General features: G+C 41.6%; 1 protein-coding gene across 2 annotated transcripts in view; it reads left to right on the top strand.

Annotated features, from left to right (window-relative positions):
* The window catches only part of CDH8 (cadherin 8), a 397,301-nt gene that overhangs the window by 15,611 nt on the left and 362,721 nt on the right, over positions 1-18,969 (top strand). For both annotated transcript variants that reach the window (XM_032325835.1, XM_032325833.1), the window contains exon 2: positions 911-1,361. In XM_032325835.1, the coding sequence (XP_032181726.1) occupies positions 1,110-1,361 (252 nt within the window). In that variant the 5' untranslated portion in view covers positions 911-1,109. The remainder of the gene's footprint in view (positions 1-910; positions 1,362-18,969) is intronic.

The raw sequence follows: 18,969 nt of genomic DNA, 5'->3' as shown, positions 1-18,969 counted from the left end.
TTTTTTTTGAGAGGGAAGAAACACATTTCGCCATGCTGAAGGTAAGCAAAAAAATGTATTTGACACCTCAGGTAATGGGGAATTTTTTGCCCATCCCTTTCAGAATCCCCTCAATTGAAAATTGTATTTTTACCATATTTCATTCCCAAAGGAGCTTTTCATAATTTAAATCTCCTGTCCAACTGTACATTTAGAATGGGAGCCCTGACACCGTCCTGATTACAGCATACATGCCGGACATTACAGAATTTCTCTCTGGGAACATTCTAATTTTATTCACTCATTATTAGCATCCTGGCAGAGAATTGCAGTCTGCACCCCGAACGGGACCGTCCCTTCTGATGCCCTGTGGCAGCTAAGACTGTAAAAATGGGAAATTTCCTTTCCCATTCTCATGTGTAAATTAAAAAAAAAAAATTGACCATTAGAGGCTAGTTTCTTCATACAGCTCAGCATAGAATGAACGAGAACTAACCTTTAAATCGGCAGAGAGAGAGAGAGGGAAGAAGGGAGGAAGGAAGAAAGGAAGGAGCATGCAGTCTCTTCTATGTACTATGTTGCACATGCCCCAACTTGCATTATTTAAAAAAAAAAAAAAAAAAGCGAGGGTTGGTGAGAGACAAGGAGTGAAGGAAGAGAGGGAAGGGGGGTGGGAGAAGGGAAAAAACTTCGGTTGCTTATGTAGTTTGTGGTAAGTGACATAGATACAAAGTAGATACAAAATAAATACTAACATCTTAAAAAAAATAAGAGGATCTATTCCTTCTGACTCCTCAGATCCCGGTTCTTAAGCTCCAAGAGTTTGGGAAATGTCTGCTGTGGTCCCTTTAGGTGCTTTTTAAAAGGCGGTGATTGTGTTCGAAGACCTGTTGCCCTGGACCTTGAGCTCTCTCGTTCTTTGTTTCCGCAGGCAGTTTCAAGGAAGAGGAACACCAATGGATGGTCGTCTTAGAAGAGCGGCTTAGACGATGTCTGTTTCCTGTGCTATAAACACGTGGCAGAGCTGTAAGTAAATGGTCCACACTGCATGATGAATTGGATGGCTGCAGACCGGAGGCAAAAAAAGTAATTGTCTCATTTTCGTGGTGATTTGCTTAACTGGTGGGACCATGCCAGAACGGCTAGCGGAAATGCTCTTGGATCTCTGGACTCCACTAATAATATTATGGATTACTCTTCCCCCTTGCATTTACATGGCTCCGATGAATCAGTCTCAAGTTTTAATGGGTGGATCCCCTTTGGAACTAAACAGGCTGACTGAAGAACAGCGGATTTTGAACCGCTCCAAGAGAGGCTGGGTTTGGAATCAAATGTTTGTCCTGGAAGAGTTTTCTGGACCTGAACCGATTCTCGTTGGCCGGGTAAGCTAAGCTTTTCAGATCCCACTTTCAGGATCTGTTTCTCTTTAGATCCTGAACATCAGACTCGTCAGGATGGTTGGCACACTTAGCTGTAGTTCTTTAGGCCAGATGGTTAGTTACCTATCGGTTTCCTCAGGAGCATGGATAATCCCAGCATAACAGTTTTAAATGTGCACAGACTGCTCTTCTGGTGAAGGCTGGTCTCCCCGACCCCTTCCACCCCATGGGGTACAGGAATACCCGTGGAGTGCACATGCATATACACTTCTCTCTCTCATTTTGTACAAGAAGTCTGCACGCCGAACTTTTTCCCTAGCTTAAGTGTTTGGAAGAGGTGTACTTTTTGCTCAGTTTGAATTTGTACGATCTCAATTCCTAAGGTGTTACTCATTTGGTTTTGTTTTGAGGCCACGTCTCTCTAGTTGCAGGTAGCTTTTTCTCCTTTTTTGTTTCAGTTTTGTGGTGGGTTTGTTGTTTCCGTCATTAACCGAGCAAGGATGGAGAAAGGGAAATTCTTGGTGGATGGTTCACAGTGCTTTGTGCTGTAATTCAGTAAAATTTGCTAGAGGAAACTAGTTCATTCATTGTCAGATGGGATCAAATGTACACAATCAGAATTTCAGACAGTGTCGTGCGTACCTTGTGTCTGCGGGTGGATTTCCATTTGTTTTGTTGTTGTTGGCAGGTTAGACAAATGTTCCTTGTGTAGATAAGTGTTTTCCAGAATGACACCGTTGGTTATGGAAGACGATACATGTTTTTCCCTCAGAAATGTTCATAGGCGTCACACATGGTCATCATAGGTAGAATTCCAATTATAAGCCTGCCAATGGTTGATTTTCCTAAGTCAGATTAAGAAGTGAAACATGCCCAACAGTATTCATTTCCCAAAAGCAGTGATTAAGAAGAAAATAGAATGAGAATGAATATTCATCTTTAAGACCCAGGTTAACTCTTTGTGTTTTCCTGGGAACTTCTGAGTGCATTTCTGCTTCTGCCTCATTGTCTGGCAAAGCGAATTGAGAGTCTCCAAAGATTATGTTTTCTCATTTCATATAGTTAGTCTACTTGGACAAAAGAAACCTGGAGGAGGAGATAGGACGAATCACTCAATATTTATGAAGCCCTTTCTATGTGTCTTACATTCTTTTAGGCACACAGGAGTGTATCAGTGAACAAATCCATGATCTCTGCCTTCAAGGGGCTCACACTCTGGCCAGTGTGGAGTGTGTATTAGGTATTGGCCACTAATATAAGAGCACTTTGTGGGCACAATCTTATTTGATTCTAACAATAGCTTTGCACCCATTTCCGTGCATATAAATGTATGTAATGTCTCTCTCTCTACACACACACACACACACACACACACACACACACAAACAATATGTAATACATCTACACACCTTTTTTTTCAAATGTCTAAAATATAAACATCTCCGAAAGTTTTTTTTTTTTTTTTTGTATGCCTGTTACGAACTCAGGTAGCAGAACTGACTTGAGGCTGTTTATAGTCATGAAGCATCTCATTACTGTGACTGTTGATGTACTCCTTGGGGGAAATGTTAATGTGCTTGACCACAGGGTGCTACCCAGACTCTACTCATGGTGCCACTTTCCATACAGTTTATGTGCCTTCATATGTTTCGAAATGTGAAAACTTCTGAATTTCCAGACACGCCTGGCCCAGTGGACTTTGAATATGGGCTTCTTGACCAGCATTATGTTTTTTTGTTTGTTTTGTAAATACAGAAACTGGGACCTAGAAGGGTTAATAAAACAATGTCATTGAAATTGGAAAAAATTCTGAGCTTTGATCAAGTTGGGGATTTCCAAGGCCATAATTTTACCCACCATAGCCTATCACATTTTAGTAACTAGCTGCCAAGTGTTTAAACCATCATTTGCACTTTAGAGTTCTTGAATACAGGGTGGCCTGGCTAGCTCAGTCAGTGGAGCAAGCAACTTTTGATCTCGGGGTTGTGAGTTTAAGCCCCATGTCAGGTGTATAAATTACTGAAAATCTTAAAAAAAAAAACAATAAACAATAAAATCTTTAATCTTTTTTTTTTTAAGGAGTTACTGAATATGGAGTGCAGAGTCCATAAAGTCCTATTTCCTGGGTGTTTAGAACTTTAGCCTGCCCTCAGGCAAGTCATTTTTCTGCCATAGGCAGTTCTGGGTCTACAAGCATGTGCATCTGTGTGTAATTGGCGAATATTTTTTCACCATGTGTATTAGTTATTTCTTTATGGAAGTACCAGTGTGATAGTATTTTATATAATATAAATAACCGAACATGCAATGCCCAGGAGAACTTTCCATACTTGTCTGAATAGGAAAAGTAATTAAATTGGGGCTTGTTCTGGATTCATAGGAGCCTGATGACTAACTTTAACTCCTTCTTTAAATTAAGTAATAGAGATAAAAGCAAACAGCCAGGCATTCAACATCGATCTGTGACTTCGTAATATTCGAGCAATTCCTTTTCCTTTGAATCACAGAAATGTCAGTAGTGAACCCGAAGATTTTGGAATGGCCAAAATGCTCCTGAGTCTTTATGACTGCTTTTATGGAATTAGCTCTTTCTCCCTCCTTTACCCCGGCCAGTTCACAAACAATTGTTAAATCAGAGTTAAACTTATTTCCTGAAGACATTGTCGCAAGCATTTCCAATCGTACGTATTTCCCCTTAAAGAACAATGCTCCCCCAAATACTGTAGCTTAGCCTTTGAGGCTCTTGGGTGGTAGCGAAGCCCAAACTACATTTCAGGTGACTGTGTCAGCTTATAAGTCAGGCTGAGCGTCGGGAAGATCTGTATCCAGGTGCCCGCCAGTGCTCTGCGGTGTTTTATCTCCGTGCATACCCTTCCACATCCAGCTTGAAACCACTTCATTGCTGAGTTTCTCCCTAGGAACTGGCTCTGGAGCATTAGTTACTTAGGAGCATCCTCGCTCTTTAAAAGACCCTCCTGGGGGTGCCTGGATGGCTCAGTGGGTTAAAGCCTCTGCCTTCAGCTCAGGTCATGTCAGGGTCCAGGGATTGAGCCCTATATCGGGCTCTCTGCTCAGCGGGGAGCCTGCTTCCTCCTCTCTGTCTCTGCCTGCCTCTCTGCCTGCTTGTGATCTCTGTCTGTCAAATAAATAAACAAAATCTTTAAAAAAAAAATAAAAAAGAAAGAAAGAAAGACCCTCCTGTGAGTCAGGATGACGGGGGGCCTCCACGATGCAGGCTGAGGTCATGCTCAAGGGCAGAGCCAGTTTTGGAGTGATTGGGTTTTCAGAGCTTCACACACAACCTCACATTGTCCGTTGTGTGTTTTTACTGTATTGCTAGACAGCCGGTGCGGAGAAAGAACAAGCCCTCAAACATGCGCTCTCCGGAAGTCTGAACTTTGGCTCTGCCACTTTCCGAGTGTTAGCCCTGGAGTAGTTACTAAAAATCTTCAAAGGCTTTCCAAATAAATAAAGTATGTAAGAGTCAATAAAATCATGTCCACATAGTCTCTACACATAGTAATTGTAGCCATATATATATATATTATATATATAATATATATATATGATTTATTATTTTAGAGGGGAAGGGCAGAGGGGGAGAGAGCTAAGCAGACTCCATACTGAGCACAGAGCCCCACGCAAGGCATGATCCCAGGACCCTGGGGTCATGACCTGAGGTGGAATCAAGAGTTGGATGCTTAACTGACTGAGCCACCCAGACGCCCCCATGATTGTATTCTTAATTGTACATGTTTGTAGTTGAAATGGTGGACAGACAGACAGTTACATCACCAGGTGAGCACAAGACATTGAGAGCCCAAAGAAGAATCCTTTCAGTTATCCCAGGTGGATTTATTTTACTTATTTATTTATTTTAAATGCTTTTTTTTTTAAAGATTTTATTTATTTATTGTCAGAGGGAGAAAGAGAAAGAGAGAGAGAGAGAGAGAGCACAGGCAGACAGAGGCAGAGGGAGAATCAGGCTCCCCGCCAAGCAAGGATCCCAATGTGGGACTCGATCCCAGGACGCTGGGATCCTGACTGAGCCGAAGGCAGCCGCTTAACCAACTGAGTCACCCCGGCGCCCCATCCCAGGTGGATTTAGATAGAGGTGATATTTAGGTGTGTTTGGCAAGATGAAGGATGACTTGTCACTTAGGCTGAGATGGGGTAGAGTGGAAACTTAGATATCTTAGTTGGGCAGAGGGTTTATGCTATGTCATGGGGATAGGGCAGGACTACTGAGGGTCCCCTAGTTAGAAGCAACACAGCTATATATTGTTGAATTAAAATGAGGTTGAAAGTCATAGTCACAGAGAAGCATTCCCTGTCCCCTTCTGTCTAAAAAAATACCTGTCCTCTCTCTAATATTTCATATCCTTTGTGCTTTATTTTTTCTTCTTCCTGAAGATCATTATTTCACATATTTTACACATATTCTATCCTTTGCCTGGTTTATGACTTGGCTCCCACTACAAAGCTCTACAAAGAAAAATGATTTTTGTTTCCTTTGTTTCCCACTATGTATCCCCAGAACCTAGAACGCTGCCTACGTGTAGGAAGTGCTCAGTAAATATTTTGCATGAATAAATGAATGAAGAGTTCCTTTATAGTTCACCTAAATAATGGGAGAATTTGCCAAAAAGTAGTATAAACCCAGTAAGATTTAATAAAAGTGGCAATTTTTAGTAAAGGAGACCTTACATTATGTTCATGTTCCCCTTTCATATCAGTATTTTCTAGACCAGCTAGGTAGTTTAAACATTGTTGCTAGTTGTGTCTATGGCCATACCACCCTGAAGGCACCCAATCTTGTCTGATCTGGGAAGCTAAGCAGGGTGGGGCTTTACTTCGCAGGACTGATGTCTGTTTTAAAGTGACATTTGTTTTCAGGACTCTCTTCCTAATGTCTGTCTCCCTGCAGTACTTGGATGGGAAACATTGTTGCTAGTCGTTCTTGGGGCTCCTGGTTGGCTCAGTTGATTAAGTATCCGACTCTTGGTTTTGGCTCAGATCATGATCTCATGGGTCCTGAGACTGAGTCCCACGCTGTGGGCACTGTGGGGGAGTCAGCTTTAAGATGGTCTCCCTCTGCCCCTCCCCCCACTCACGTGAGCTCTCCCTGTCAAATGAATAAACCTTTAAAAACAAATCAAAGTCTTTCTTTGAGTTAGTGATAATGGAAAGTTGTTACAACAACTCTTTCTGAGCAGACTGCCTGATCCCGGCCACAGAGGCTGTGCCCCATCCCAGTGGTGTGAGGCCGAGCAGATGTGATCCCACTGTATTCTAATCCATCTGTGCACTTAGGCTTGTGTTTATGGTACAAGGTACATCAGAACTCTTTTCTATGAATTTCTGAGAAACACATATTAGCCAAAGAGACTCCACTCCTGATACTAGTTCTTTGTGGAACAAGTGGGTCAGAGCCTGTTCTGCACATAAATAAATACTAAGCATTCTGCATTGCTCAAGACCTCCAGCTTTGACTTCCTCTGTCAGTTCCAACACAGAATAGGATAGTACATGGGACCCTGCATCCTATATGCTTATGTGTTCTTATCTTAGAAAAGAGACAAAGGGAAACAAACAAACAAACCCATGATGGCTTTCACAAATCTTGCAACTAAGACCAAAAAAAAAAAAAAAAAAATTATATCCTTTGGATGTAATGCCCATGAGGCAAACAGTTTGATGTCATCATGGGAGCTCTGTGTTGTGGGTCGATTGAGTCATTCTACAAATGTGTATTTTATTGAGCACATACTATCTCCTAAGCATTGTAGCTAGTCGATTCTCCGCTCTGAGCAAATACAAATCCACATGGAAGTAATGAGGTACTGCAGGGAGACAGACATTAGGAAGAGAGTCCTGAAAACAAATGTCACTTTAAAACAGACATCAGTCCTGTGAAGTAAAGGAATCTGATTCTGTGGAAGCACGTGGACGGGAAGCTGGTCTGTTCTATGGGATGTAGAGTCTCCCCTAAGGAAATAGTCTGTGAACTGAGACGCTGGAACCGGAGAAGCAGAGTGCAAGGATGAAAAGAGACAGCATTCCAGCAGAGGCGGCAGCCTGTTCAAGACTGCTGTAAGAGCTGAGGAGAGGGTCAGGGTAACTGAGACCGAGAACTAAGGTTGGAATCTTTGAAATGCGGCACAAAGATGGGCAGGATCTCTTGGAGAGCTGACTTCTTTCTTTTTCACCTTTGCTATGAAACAGCTGGAAGAGAACGTCACCTGGCCTTTCTTGGGCAGTTTCCTCACTTGTAATGGGATAGTGGATTATGAAATTATATTTAAGATACTAATCCCTATGGAACAGGAAAAGAAAGCAATATAAGAAAAACGAGTGTAGCATCTATTGATTTTCTGCCCAGGTTCCTTTAGCTCTTGTTCTGTGCTCTGTGAACCTCAGTTCCTCTTATTGCTTTATTTTGGGAAAAACCAGTTTGCTCTCCAGGTGGTCAGAGATCTAGCCTAAATCCTCTCTCTTACATAAACTCCTCTGCTCTCTTTCCTCCCTTTTCCCCTCCTACCTGGGCTTCTGAGCAGTGCCTTATTTGGATATAACTCTACTGCTGGTGATGCCACATCTATTTATAATTCTCTCCCTCCAAGGCACTGACTCATTTTCTCTCTTTAAATTTGACCTTCTAACCTTCCCTCTTCTCTCTAACTTGGAAATCGTTTGGGTGGTGCTTAGTATGAAGGACACGGGATGCCAAATAATTACACTGTATTACAGTTTACGGTGTCAGCGGCCGGCAAGAAAATTGCACTTGACATGCCATTATTTTTGCTGGCCGTTTGCATGTAAAGAGCACTGGGCTACGCAGCCACAGCCAAATTGTATCCTCGGCCTTGCGAGAACAATTCACTGTCGGTTCCGTGAAGCCTCTGCCTACTCAGACAGAGCCTGTGCACCAATAATTTGGCAGGAATGCAAGTCAGCGTCGCGGGTCTCAATCTGGCGAAACAATGAGAGTTGTCTGCGTCTTGCCCAGTGTCCCGACTTAGAAATAACAGGCGTCGCAGAGCTTTGGGAAGTCTTTTGGCACCGATATAAATAAGTGAAATAATATTAGTCCTGTAGGATCAGCAGAGCCTCTAAATGCACACCCATGCATTCAAATGCGTGCACAAACACACATGGACCTATTGGCTGAGTTCGTGCACGAGTCAAATCCCAAATCATCTCCTTATCCTTTCTCTGGGTAGCTCTAGACATTCACCCTGCTTGCTTCATTCCATGTCTCGAGACCGGGTGAGGGGATGGATAATTTGTGCTTCTCTCTGCAGATACCCCAAGAAGTATATTCACTCAGACTTCTTCAAAGAAGTCTCGAATATATCCTCAATCTTAAGGTCATCTCATTGGGGCAGGTATATTTTCCCCACTTGAAGCAAAGGATTATAGTCATAAGTTGATGGGTGAAAAGCAGATTATGTAATCCTATTTTATGAATAAATGACAACAAGGTAATCAGTATATATAAAAAAAAAAAAAACAGAGAAAAAGAAAAAGGCAAACATCATTGATTTCTACCACAAGTGTGAAGCTAAACCTCATAGGGAAACAAATGGCTGCAGAACCAAGAAGGCTTTCCTAGGATATTCACAGAGCAGAATACTCTGAATCACTAAAAATTATAAAGATTTATGACATGGGGACATGATTATAGCTGAATAAGTACCAGAAATCAGATATAAAATATGTATAGACTATAGTTTAAAAATGCATGTGTGATATGAACATAGTACCTGGCATATATCTATTAAGACATGCATGTGCACATGAAAAAATGTGCACCTGAAATAGTCATTTACAAAAATAATGAACCACTGTGTACTGGTCACTCTGATCATCCATATTTAGAAATGTTCAATATTTTGCTATTTGTTTTAAGTTACTCCCCTTTTGCCCCTGATAACAGCAATACTTTTGATTTTAAAAATTAATGTAGGGGCGCCTGGCTGGCTCAGTGGGTTAAAGCCTCTGCCTTCGGCTCGGGTCGTGATCCCGGGGTCCTGGGATTGAGCCCCGCATCGGGCTCTTTGCTCAGCAGGGAGCCTGCTTTCCCCTCTCTCTCTGCCTGCCTCTCTGCCTACTTGTGATCTCTGTCAAAGAAATAAATAAAATCTTTAAAAAAACGAATGTAGAAAGAATTCTAATCATATTTATAAGCACTACCCATTGTTTCTGACAAAAAGAATTCCCAAATTGAAAAAAAAAATACTAAATGATTGGTATGTAACCCACATAAACAATCAAATAAGTTAATTTGTGATACTGACTCATATTAGTAATACCAAATATTAATAAGGTGGAATCTGTAAGGAAATATACCAATATATTCAAAGATTTTTCCCCTAGTTTATGTGATTGGATTATCGGTTTCTTTTCTTTATAATTTTACCCATTTTATTTTCTAAGATGTGCTATTATTACATTATAAAACATTACAAAATAAAATGAGAGAAAGATAAATGGCAGCATTCAATCATTTGATTTTTCTTAAAATCAGTGCTATCTATTCATAACATATTCTTGGAGACCGTTACTTAGTTTGAATCTCATTTGGTAAATCTAATGGTATTTAAATACTTGGAAGGACAGTATCATCAATTAATAAATTAAAGAGCTAGAAATATTTAATCATTTTTACAATGCTAAGAAGAGAGAAAGCACACAGCCATAGCCTTGCTATATTCATAAATGTACTTAAATGACTTTCGTTACCATGGGATAGACCAAATACTAACCAGAAATCAAGGGTTTATATTTGAACTTGAAATGGGAAACTATGTTTGTAATGTTCAAGTATTATAGTCAGCCTGCATGGTGCTTGTAACTTTTCAATAAATAAGAATAACCTAGAAAAGATTCTTCTGGAATCCTTTTATTTAAGACAGATAAAAGCATTACAGCATTTACAGGGCGATGTGTGTTTTCTAGGCAGTAGTTTCTTTAATATTTTAGCGTTTTCCTTCCATACATATCATTAACCTTAAAAATAAAACTGTCAGATATTTCACCAGCAAAAGATGGGTTCATTCGGAAATAAAAGGGAATTGCAATCCGGGATAAGCAAACTGCGGCCTCACCATAGTGAGTCTGGAGAATAAAGGACAGGTAGCTCTTTTATAGAGGAGAGGGGAAAGCTAGAAAGGCCCTTAGAAACAAAAAGTCCATTGAAGTACACTGGGAGTTAAAGGTATGTATGGTGACTTTTCATTGGCTGCGTTGTGGCACTCCCTCACTGGCTGGGCTCTTGCTAGGACAGGAGGCAATAAGCCTTTCCTTCTTCTGGGGTAGTAAGATAGTGTCCAGGTTCAAGGCCCATCTCTTCCTGTTGATCTGATGTTCACCATGAGTCGCAGGGAGTAAGAGCTTTCCCTGCTGAGACTCCTGACTCCATTTTAGTGCACTTTCCTTTTACTAATTTTTGCAAAATCATTTCCATTATAGCTAACTTTAACTCACCCCCTATAGTCTCTCTCTCTCTCTCTCTCTCTCCCTCCCCCCTTCTCTTTCTTTCTCCCCCCCTCCTCCTTTGCTCATGTATGTTCCAGTCCCTAACTAAGTCTTCGAGTATTTTGAAATATAGTAAAGACAGTCTTGTCCATATTCAAATATTGGAATCTTTAGTTAAGATGTGGGCATGTTTTCTCATTAGCTATGACTTACTCACCTAACATTTCAATACACTGAGGAGTCCTCTTAGATCTTCCATCTGGGAAGAGAAATAAAATTCATGACATTCTTATGGCCAAAAGTGAGGATCTGCAGACCAGCAGCAGCACCTAGGGGCTAGTTAGAAATGCAGAATTCCATTCACCTCCTGTATACCTGATTTACTGAATCAAAATCTGCATTTTAACAGTTTCCCCAGGTAATTCCTGTGCATGTTAAACCTTCAAATCACACACACACACATACACACACACTCTCTCTCTCTCTCTCTCTCTCACACACACACACATTCAATCAATTGTCAGTCAGTCCCAGGATAGCTTGAATCATGCTTTTTGTCCTCTGTATTCAGCCTGAGTAAATTTGGAATACCACTTAATTAAAGAAATGGGTCATGGGGACTGATGTTTGGAAGAGCTCTAGGCAAGGTATTGGGAGGGGGCCACAGCTTCTCTCATTTGAACCCCATGTGGTAGGGGCCCTATGCTATAGGCTGTGACATCAGTTTGCAGCTGGAATTCTCCATAGCTCAGGTGAGGGCAGAGACAAAAGTCTGCACCCCTCACACTGGGTTAGTGAACAGGAACCGTCCCCCTGCTCAGACTCATGGAATCCTTTTCTTCTGCATGTATTTACCACAATGTGGCAGATGTGCTCTGAAATCTGCAGAGTATCAAATGTCACTGGGCTTCCACGGGAGACAATGGCAGAATCCAAATGAGCCTGATCAGAAGGGCTGAGGGATATTGGGAAACAGCAGGGAATCAAACACTAGATGCATATTTCTATTCCTCTCTAATCCTAAAATAGCCCAGCTGTGTTGCATGGATCTCTTTTTGGTGTGAATCTATGAGATTGATAACATGTTGTGGGGACACCAACGTGGGGGAAAAGAGGAGGTTTCTAAGTAACCAAAATACACGGGTCATATCTATTGAGTGTTTACTACATGGTAGACGCCCTAGAAAGTTTGCTTATTAGGGCCTCGCAAAACCCCCGAGGAAGGCATCATTATCCCCATTGCCAGATGGGGAGAGCTCAAGGGAAGAGTTATTTCTGTGAGCAGTTACAGGTTAGACACACAGTGAGTACGTGATGCAGCCAGGAGTCAAGCCTGGACGTGGTGACCCCAGAGCTTGTTCCTGTAACCATGGCAACACCTGGTCTCTTTTGAACCCCATGTGGGAGGTGCTCAGTGGGTTCAGCTGCCACCCCAATTTGCAGATGAGAAAAGTGAGTCTCACTGAAGATAATCAAGTTGTGGTCTCATGACTAGAATGTACAGTTTAGCAGGATTTGAATATATGTTTAGAGATGTCTAACTGACGGCAAAATCACTATACTGATTCATCAGCATGCATCTCTCTATGTTCTGCTCATGGTAGAGAGAGGCAGCATAAAGCCCCTGAGCAAAGAAAAATATCCTTGAGGCTTATGCATGTGGTGGCTCTGTTCTATTTCCTTTATAGAGAGGTGAAATTGCCAGTTTGGGTCTGAGCAGGGCTGGTGCCCCCTACAAAGTGATTTGTGGGTTAGTCTCCTAATACAGGGGAGTGCAATATCTGTCTTCTTTGCATTCTCATTTTTATATATACATTTATAATAATGAGGATAAGGAAGGAAGAGAACAATAATGGAGAGAGAGTAGCAGCAGAATATTTGTACTGACCACTTTAGGCATCTCGCTTAGTGATGTAAATGTATTTACAGATGTTATTCTCACATTTTGTAGATGAGAAGATTGAGACATTTGCATTGAATTAAATTTCCATTGGTTAGGTGATGGTGGTTGCAATGACTCTAGCTTTTTTTTTTTCCTGAGTTGGGCAGAGTTCTGCATGATTTGAGCTGTAGCATTCCATTAGAGAGCCCACTGGAAACGTTGACCATGACTGGGCAATTTTGTGGACTCTTCTTAAAGTGAGAATCACAAGACAGTGGAACAAAGAGTAGGATGGTTGAGTGGAATAAAAAATAAAATCGTGTACAGTAGACAAGAACTAAAAGAAGACAAAAAGCTTATACCCTCTAGCTGCTTGAACTAATTGTGTTAATGCTCAATAATTTATTAACAGTTCCCTGTACACTTGGAAACTGAGCTGATGGACAATATTACAAAGGCTCCAGAGGGGGGATCTATAATTTACTTTTGTCTCCACGGTGACTTCCCTGATTCCTCTTGCAACTGCAAGGGTCTTTCTCCAAATAGATATGGGCTTCTCTGTTTCCTCTTTACCTCCCAGCGTCTTACTATGGTGACCTTCCTCTAGACAGTACCGGTCATGTCCTTTCGCTACCCGTGCACTTTGGCCACTGAGAATAATTCCCTTGTGCCTTTAGCAGATTCTCTGAGGAGAAGTAATTTGGTGAGAAAGCAAACATGGCTATTAAAAATGACCAAATCCTGTAACTCCTTGAAGCAAGTCAGACTCCCTAGCCATTCAAGGGCTTTATTTAGAATGTGGCAAGGTTATTTATAGTGGAGTTTTCTTTGCTTTTATTATTTTTTTTATGTGCTTCTGGGAATCTGAAAGTATAAATGAATTTCTCGTTGCAGTTTGCTTTCTGTCATACTTGTGCGCGTGTGTGTGCTCATCGTGTGTGTGTGTGTGAGCCCTATTATGTTTCTCTTAGAGCAGTGTTGCTTTGCCAGAGCTCATCCTCTGATTGTGTCCCTGCCTTTGCAGGAACATTTACAATCAGCCTTGTGCGGTGTTTTCAGAAATCATTAGACATTTGGAATGGCTAGTTCTATTGATCATAGCCACTATTTCTCTCCTTTTCTCTGCTTTTCCTGTCATTAAACTCATATGTAAAGTTCTAGTTTTTTTGTTTTTTTGTTTGTTTGTTTGTTTTTTAAATAGCTGAAACCAAATTCCACATCCCAACTAGACTATGGGGAATGCATTTCAATGTTTGTGGCTTTTTCTCCATCGCACACGTTGAATGAGAGACCCAAGTTGAAGCCAGAAAAAACCAACAGTAAGCCCAGAGGAGCGCCCCCCTCCCACGGGCGCAGAAATACACACAAACAGAAGGAGATGATCTGATGGGTTCAGAGAGATACAAATGTAGAGCCACGCAGCAAACAGGGCATCGGACAGAATTCTGAATTACAGAGAAAGTCACATTACAAATGGTTCCAACCCAAGAAAAGAGCCTAGACAGAAAACAGAAACCGAGAGACTTTCACAGGAGCCAAGAATTTAAAACCACACCGAATCAGAAACAATGAGGAAAAAATACAATAGAGGGAAGGGGAAGAGGAAGAGAATCGGGCAAGAAGGATAGTGGAGAGAGAGAGGGGGGAAGGGAGACGGAGATGGAAAAAGAGAGAGTGAGGAAAGAGAAAAGGATTTTGGGTCCACTGAGTGATTTTTACTAGGAAGAGACTAATTTCTTTCAGCCCCTGGACAGATGGGCTTATGCATACTTTTATGGCACTTCTGATCACACAGGTCTGCTTTTTTTTTTTTTTTTGACAAGGAGTGTGTTTTCTTTCTGACACATGGCATTCGCTGAGTAACCATGGCTGGCAGGACCGGGGATGAAGTCAGAACAATTTGAGTGAACCAGCAAACACGATGATCTGCTTTCTAACCTCTCCCAGAAATGTCCTTTTGGCTTTTAAATTTATACACTTTCTAGCAATTGGTGCTAGAAACTGAATGGTGGCCATTTTACCTCAAATCAGATACACTAAATGAATAATGTCTTTAAATGAGATCATCACATAGTTTATTCTGATAATTTGTTCTTTTTTTTTTTTCCCTTAAAGATTTATTTATTTATTTATTTATTTGACAGACAGAGATCACAAGTAGGCAGAGAGGCAGGCAGAGAGAGAGAGGAGGAAGCAGGCTCCCTGCCGAGCAGAGAGCCCGATGCGGGGCTCGATCCCAGGACCCTGGGATCATGACCTGAGCCAAAGGCAGAGGCCCCCAACCCACTGGGCCACCCAGGCGCCCCCTGATAGTTTGTTCTGATATGCACTAGTTTACAAGAGAAGTGGGAGAGTGGGGACAGAACTAACAGATAAATCCTGGGACCAGTTTCATCTTCTGTAACTCTCTAAAATTATGGAGCGGGCTTCTGAAACATTGGAAGAAAAGAATATTTTATTAGAATTTTTTTTTTTTGAAGTTTTATTTATTTACTTCTACAGAGAGAGTGCACGATAGAGTCTGCGCTTGTAAAAGAGCATGACTGGGGGCTGGGCAATAGGAGAGGGAAGGGAAGGGTGTTAAAGCAGACTCCCCGCCGAGCCCACCATGGGTCTCGACTCCAGGACCCCGAGATCGTGACCCGAGCTGAAACCAAGAAGAGGATGCTTACCTGAGTGAGCCACCCAGGCACCCCTAGAATTTCTATGTCTAGTATAGAAATGATTTAACTTATGTATTTACCTTTAAATAATCTAAAATGTCCATGCAAGGAGCTATGTTTTCTCTCTCTGCTCCTTGACAAAGACCTTTGAATAATTATATTCTTCACAGCTTAAGAAAAAGTAGGCAAAGTGAAAGATAAAGGATGTGTGTTCCGTAGGACCAAGGAATATGACACCTGGTACCTACCTCATCCCTTCCAGGATCTACAGAATCATACTTAGCCTTCACTGAATCCTGTGAGATGGAGCTGTTAACACCCCTGCCTCTGCCTCCCACCCCCCCCCCCACCCCTTAACAGATAAAGAAATTCAAGTTCAGAGAGATTTCGTCACTGTCCCAGAATGGCCGGTACAGTGGGGAGAAACGGGTACTGGAATGCAGAACGAGCTGATTTCAAAACCCGGGCTGCTTTCTGCCTACCCTGTTCCACTCCTACCCTCCCTTTATTTGGTTCTTCCTTATGTTTCTTGGATGTGCGCTTACGGAATATGGAAAAGTTCTTATTTTGACACAGCACAGTTTGCTCTTACAAATATTTCTTTTGATCCATCCAGTAACCCAGGGGCCCAAGGAGGGGTGGCGGAGACAGCACAAGACCCACAGGAGAAACCAGGGCTTCTGACACTTTGCTCAGTATTTATTTATTTATTTCTTTTGCTCAGTATTTAATGCCACACTGCCTGCTCAGAGTCCTCGGTGAATCACTGAGCATTGGGGAACATGGTTGTTTTTGTATGGTAACTCTTCTCCACTGGAAAGTGGGCTAAGGGTCCATGCCACTGCCCTGAGGTAGGAGAAGGTCTGGATAGGATTATTATTATTTATTTATCTATTTATTTATTTATTTATTTATTAAGCATTCCAGCCAATCCTGTGGTTTATGTGGTCTCTTAAATCCAAGGACGACACTCTTTCCCTACTGGTGCCGGCAAATGGAAGACTGAGAACTCGCATGAGTCAGAGTCATCATCTCAGGGGGTATTACAGAAGGAGGCTCTCAAAAGCCTTCAGTGCCTTTTGATTTCCTATAGATTCACATCATTTCTGGATGATGCGTAGTCCAGGCCTGGAGACCAAGAATGTTGGATTCCTTTGTTAATGTTTGAGGAAGTCCTTGGCAGTGGAGTTTTTCTCTAGGAATATTCACCAGGCTTGGATTTGGGTGGGCGAAGGTAGGGCAGTTCTGTGTCCCTTGGCATTACAAACCCTGGGATACAGTTTGATCCCGTGACCTGGCCAAAAAAAAGCTTTGCTGTATTTACAAAGGAAATCAGCTTGCCTGGGAACTGCTGGCTAAGATGTGACAAGAAAGTGAAAGTCTGTATCTGAGGCTTGGATCTCTGGAGAGAACTTTTGAGGTAGCTGAAGAAAGCATGCCTACCTCGGAGTTGGAGACATCGAAAGAGTCCTTGCAAATGCAAAGTCCTCCTGTCTGTTCCTCTGTAAGTGCCACAAGGTTCTGGCCTTTTCTTTGAGACTTCATAAAAGTGTCAGCACAAGAAAAACTTCTCTAGCGCATGAAGGAAGGGGTTAATTCTTTGTTCATTCTCCCTCCAAAACTAAGCCTTAATGTGCCAAATGCAGATTTTTCAATTTGAACCTTCTTCCTCTTAAAGAACTAGTGTTTTCTTTCTTACAATTTACTTTTCAAGGTATATCGTTTCACCCAAGGCCTATTCTTTATGAGTTACAGGCTTGGCTTTGCAGCTCCAGGAGAAATAAACACTCACGCGAACGCAGAAACACGCGTTTAACACAAAATCAGGAAACAATGTTTACCACCAATTTCTGAAACCTCAAGCAGGTTTTCAGCACAACTTCTGTCTTTTTTGTTATAACCACAGTGGTTAGCCTGTTTTTCTCCCGTATTTATTCCTGAGATAAAGAGCTTTTTAATGGAACACTATACCTTGCAGTACCTTTGTGGAACTCTGCTAGTCCAACGTTGAGGCTTGTTTCTTTCCAAATGAGAAGCAAGCTAGCCTGGAGTATTGTGGTTAGGAGCTTCTGCTCTGAAGTCAGACAAAGTTGAGTTTCAAATCCTATTACAGCAGGCACACTCTGTTGTGTTAATTCTGTTAAGCCTCCGTTTCCTCATCTAACAAATTAGCTTGTAGGATTATTTTTTTTTCCCTCTAGGGATTCCCTAAGCAATGGGTGTGATATTTTGTTCACTTAGTGGGGACTGAGTATGATGGCAGTTGTGACTGTCCTAAGCATTTCACACCTTGGAATATTTTGTGTCATTAAAGCTCTAATTGCCATTGCCTAGAACTTTTTAAAGTACTGTCATTCTGTGCCCATATGTTACTCCACTGTAAAGTGACATGCGGTTCTGCAGTCCTCTCTAGAGCCCTCTGAAATCCAGTGTTTTATTTTTCCAAGTCTGAGTCACCTACACTGATGAAACACTGAACTTGAGGCAGGAAGAAATCTCGCCGAGTAGAAGGAAGAGTGGCTCTTTTTTTTTTTTTTTAATTAAAGATTTTATTTATTTATTTGATAGATCACAAGTAGAGAGGCAGAGGCAGGCAGAGAAAAAGGAAGAGGCAGGCTCCCCACCTAGCAGAGAGCCCGATGCGGGGCTTGATCCCAGCCCCCTGGGATCATGACCTGAGCCGAAGGCAGAGGTCTTAACCCACTGAGCCACCCAAGCGCCCTGGAAGAGTGGTTCTTTACCAAGAACACTTTGTCTTCCGAAGTCCTAGGTGAAAGGATGGGCGTAAATGTTACTTGCTATTCACTACACAGGAAGAAGAAAATTCAGAATGAAGTAATGGATACCAACATTTCATCATATTGCTAGGCAAACAAATGTAGTGCTTCCAAATGTCACAGTACCAACAAAGTGATTACTTTGAAGGTCGCGTGAGGGAACAGGTTAAAGATGTTCCCCAACTTGTGACTGTCAACACTCAGGAGCCCATGTAAGTGGAGAGTGATGTTTGATACGAGAGTGTTGAGTTTGGCCATGCGGCACACCATCCTGAGATGAGCACGGGTAGGAGGGACCATCTTCCTTTGAGCTGTGTAGGAATAAAAAATCATTCTATGCAAAAATACAGACAAGCATTACAGAATGTTGGCATACAAGTATAGAATCATCACCATCATAATAGTATGAATGGCAATATTACATCTATTACACCTGGATAGAAGGCCACATGAAAAGAAGTCTATTAAAACATAGGTGATAAAAACTATTACGTTGCAGTAACTTAGTGCTGTTCAGAGGCTGTATTCTTCCATAGAAAATTTTTAAAAGCCTCATTTTCGAACTCTTCAAAAGGTTACCAAAAAATCTCTACTATTAAATATCTGGGATTTATTGAAACAGAAGCTAGTCTACAATAGCACATTTTATAAATATTGAAGGGAAGGAACCTTTAGATTCATAATTAAATAAGCATTTTCTACCCTCCTACACTTGCGTGCTACCAAAACCTCTTATCTACTCAAATTATTAACTTTCCCAGTAGTAATTATTGTGCTGATATGTCTGATAAAGACATTTTTAGGGCAGT

Source organism: Mustela erminea, chromosome 19 (assembly GCF_009829155.1).
Source record: "Mustela erminea isolate mMusErm1 chromosome 19, mMusErm1.Pri, whole genome shotgun sequence".
NCBI lineage: Eukaryota > Metazoa > Chordata > Mammalia > Carnivora > Mustelidae > Mustela > Mustela erminea.
The sequence above is the reverse complement of the archived record's forward strand: the minus strand, read 5'-3'. Positions and strand labels throughout refer to the sequence as shown.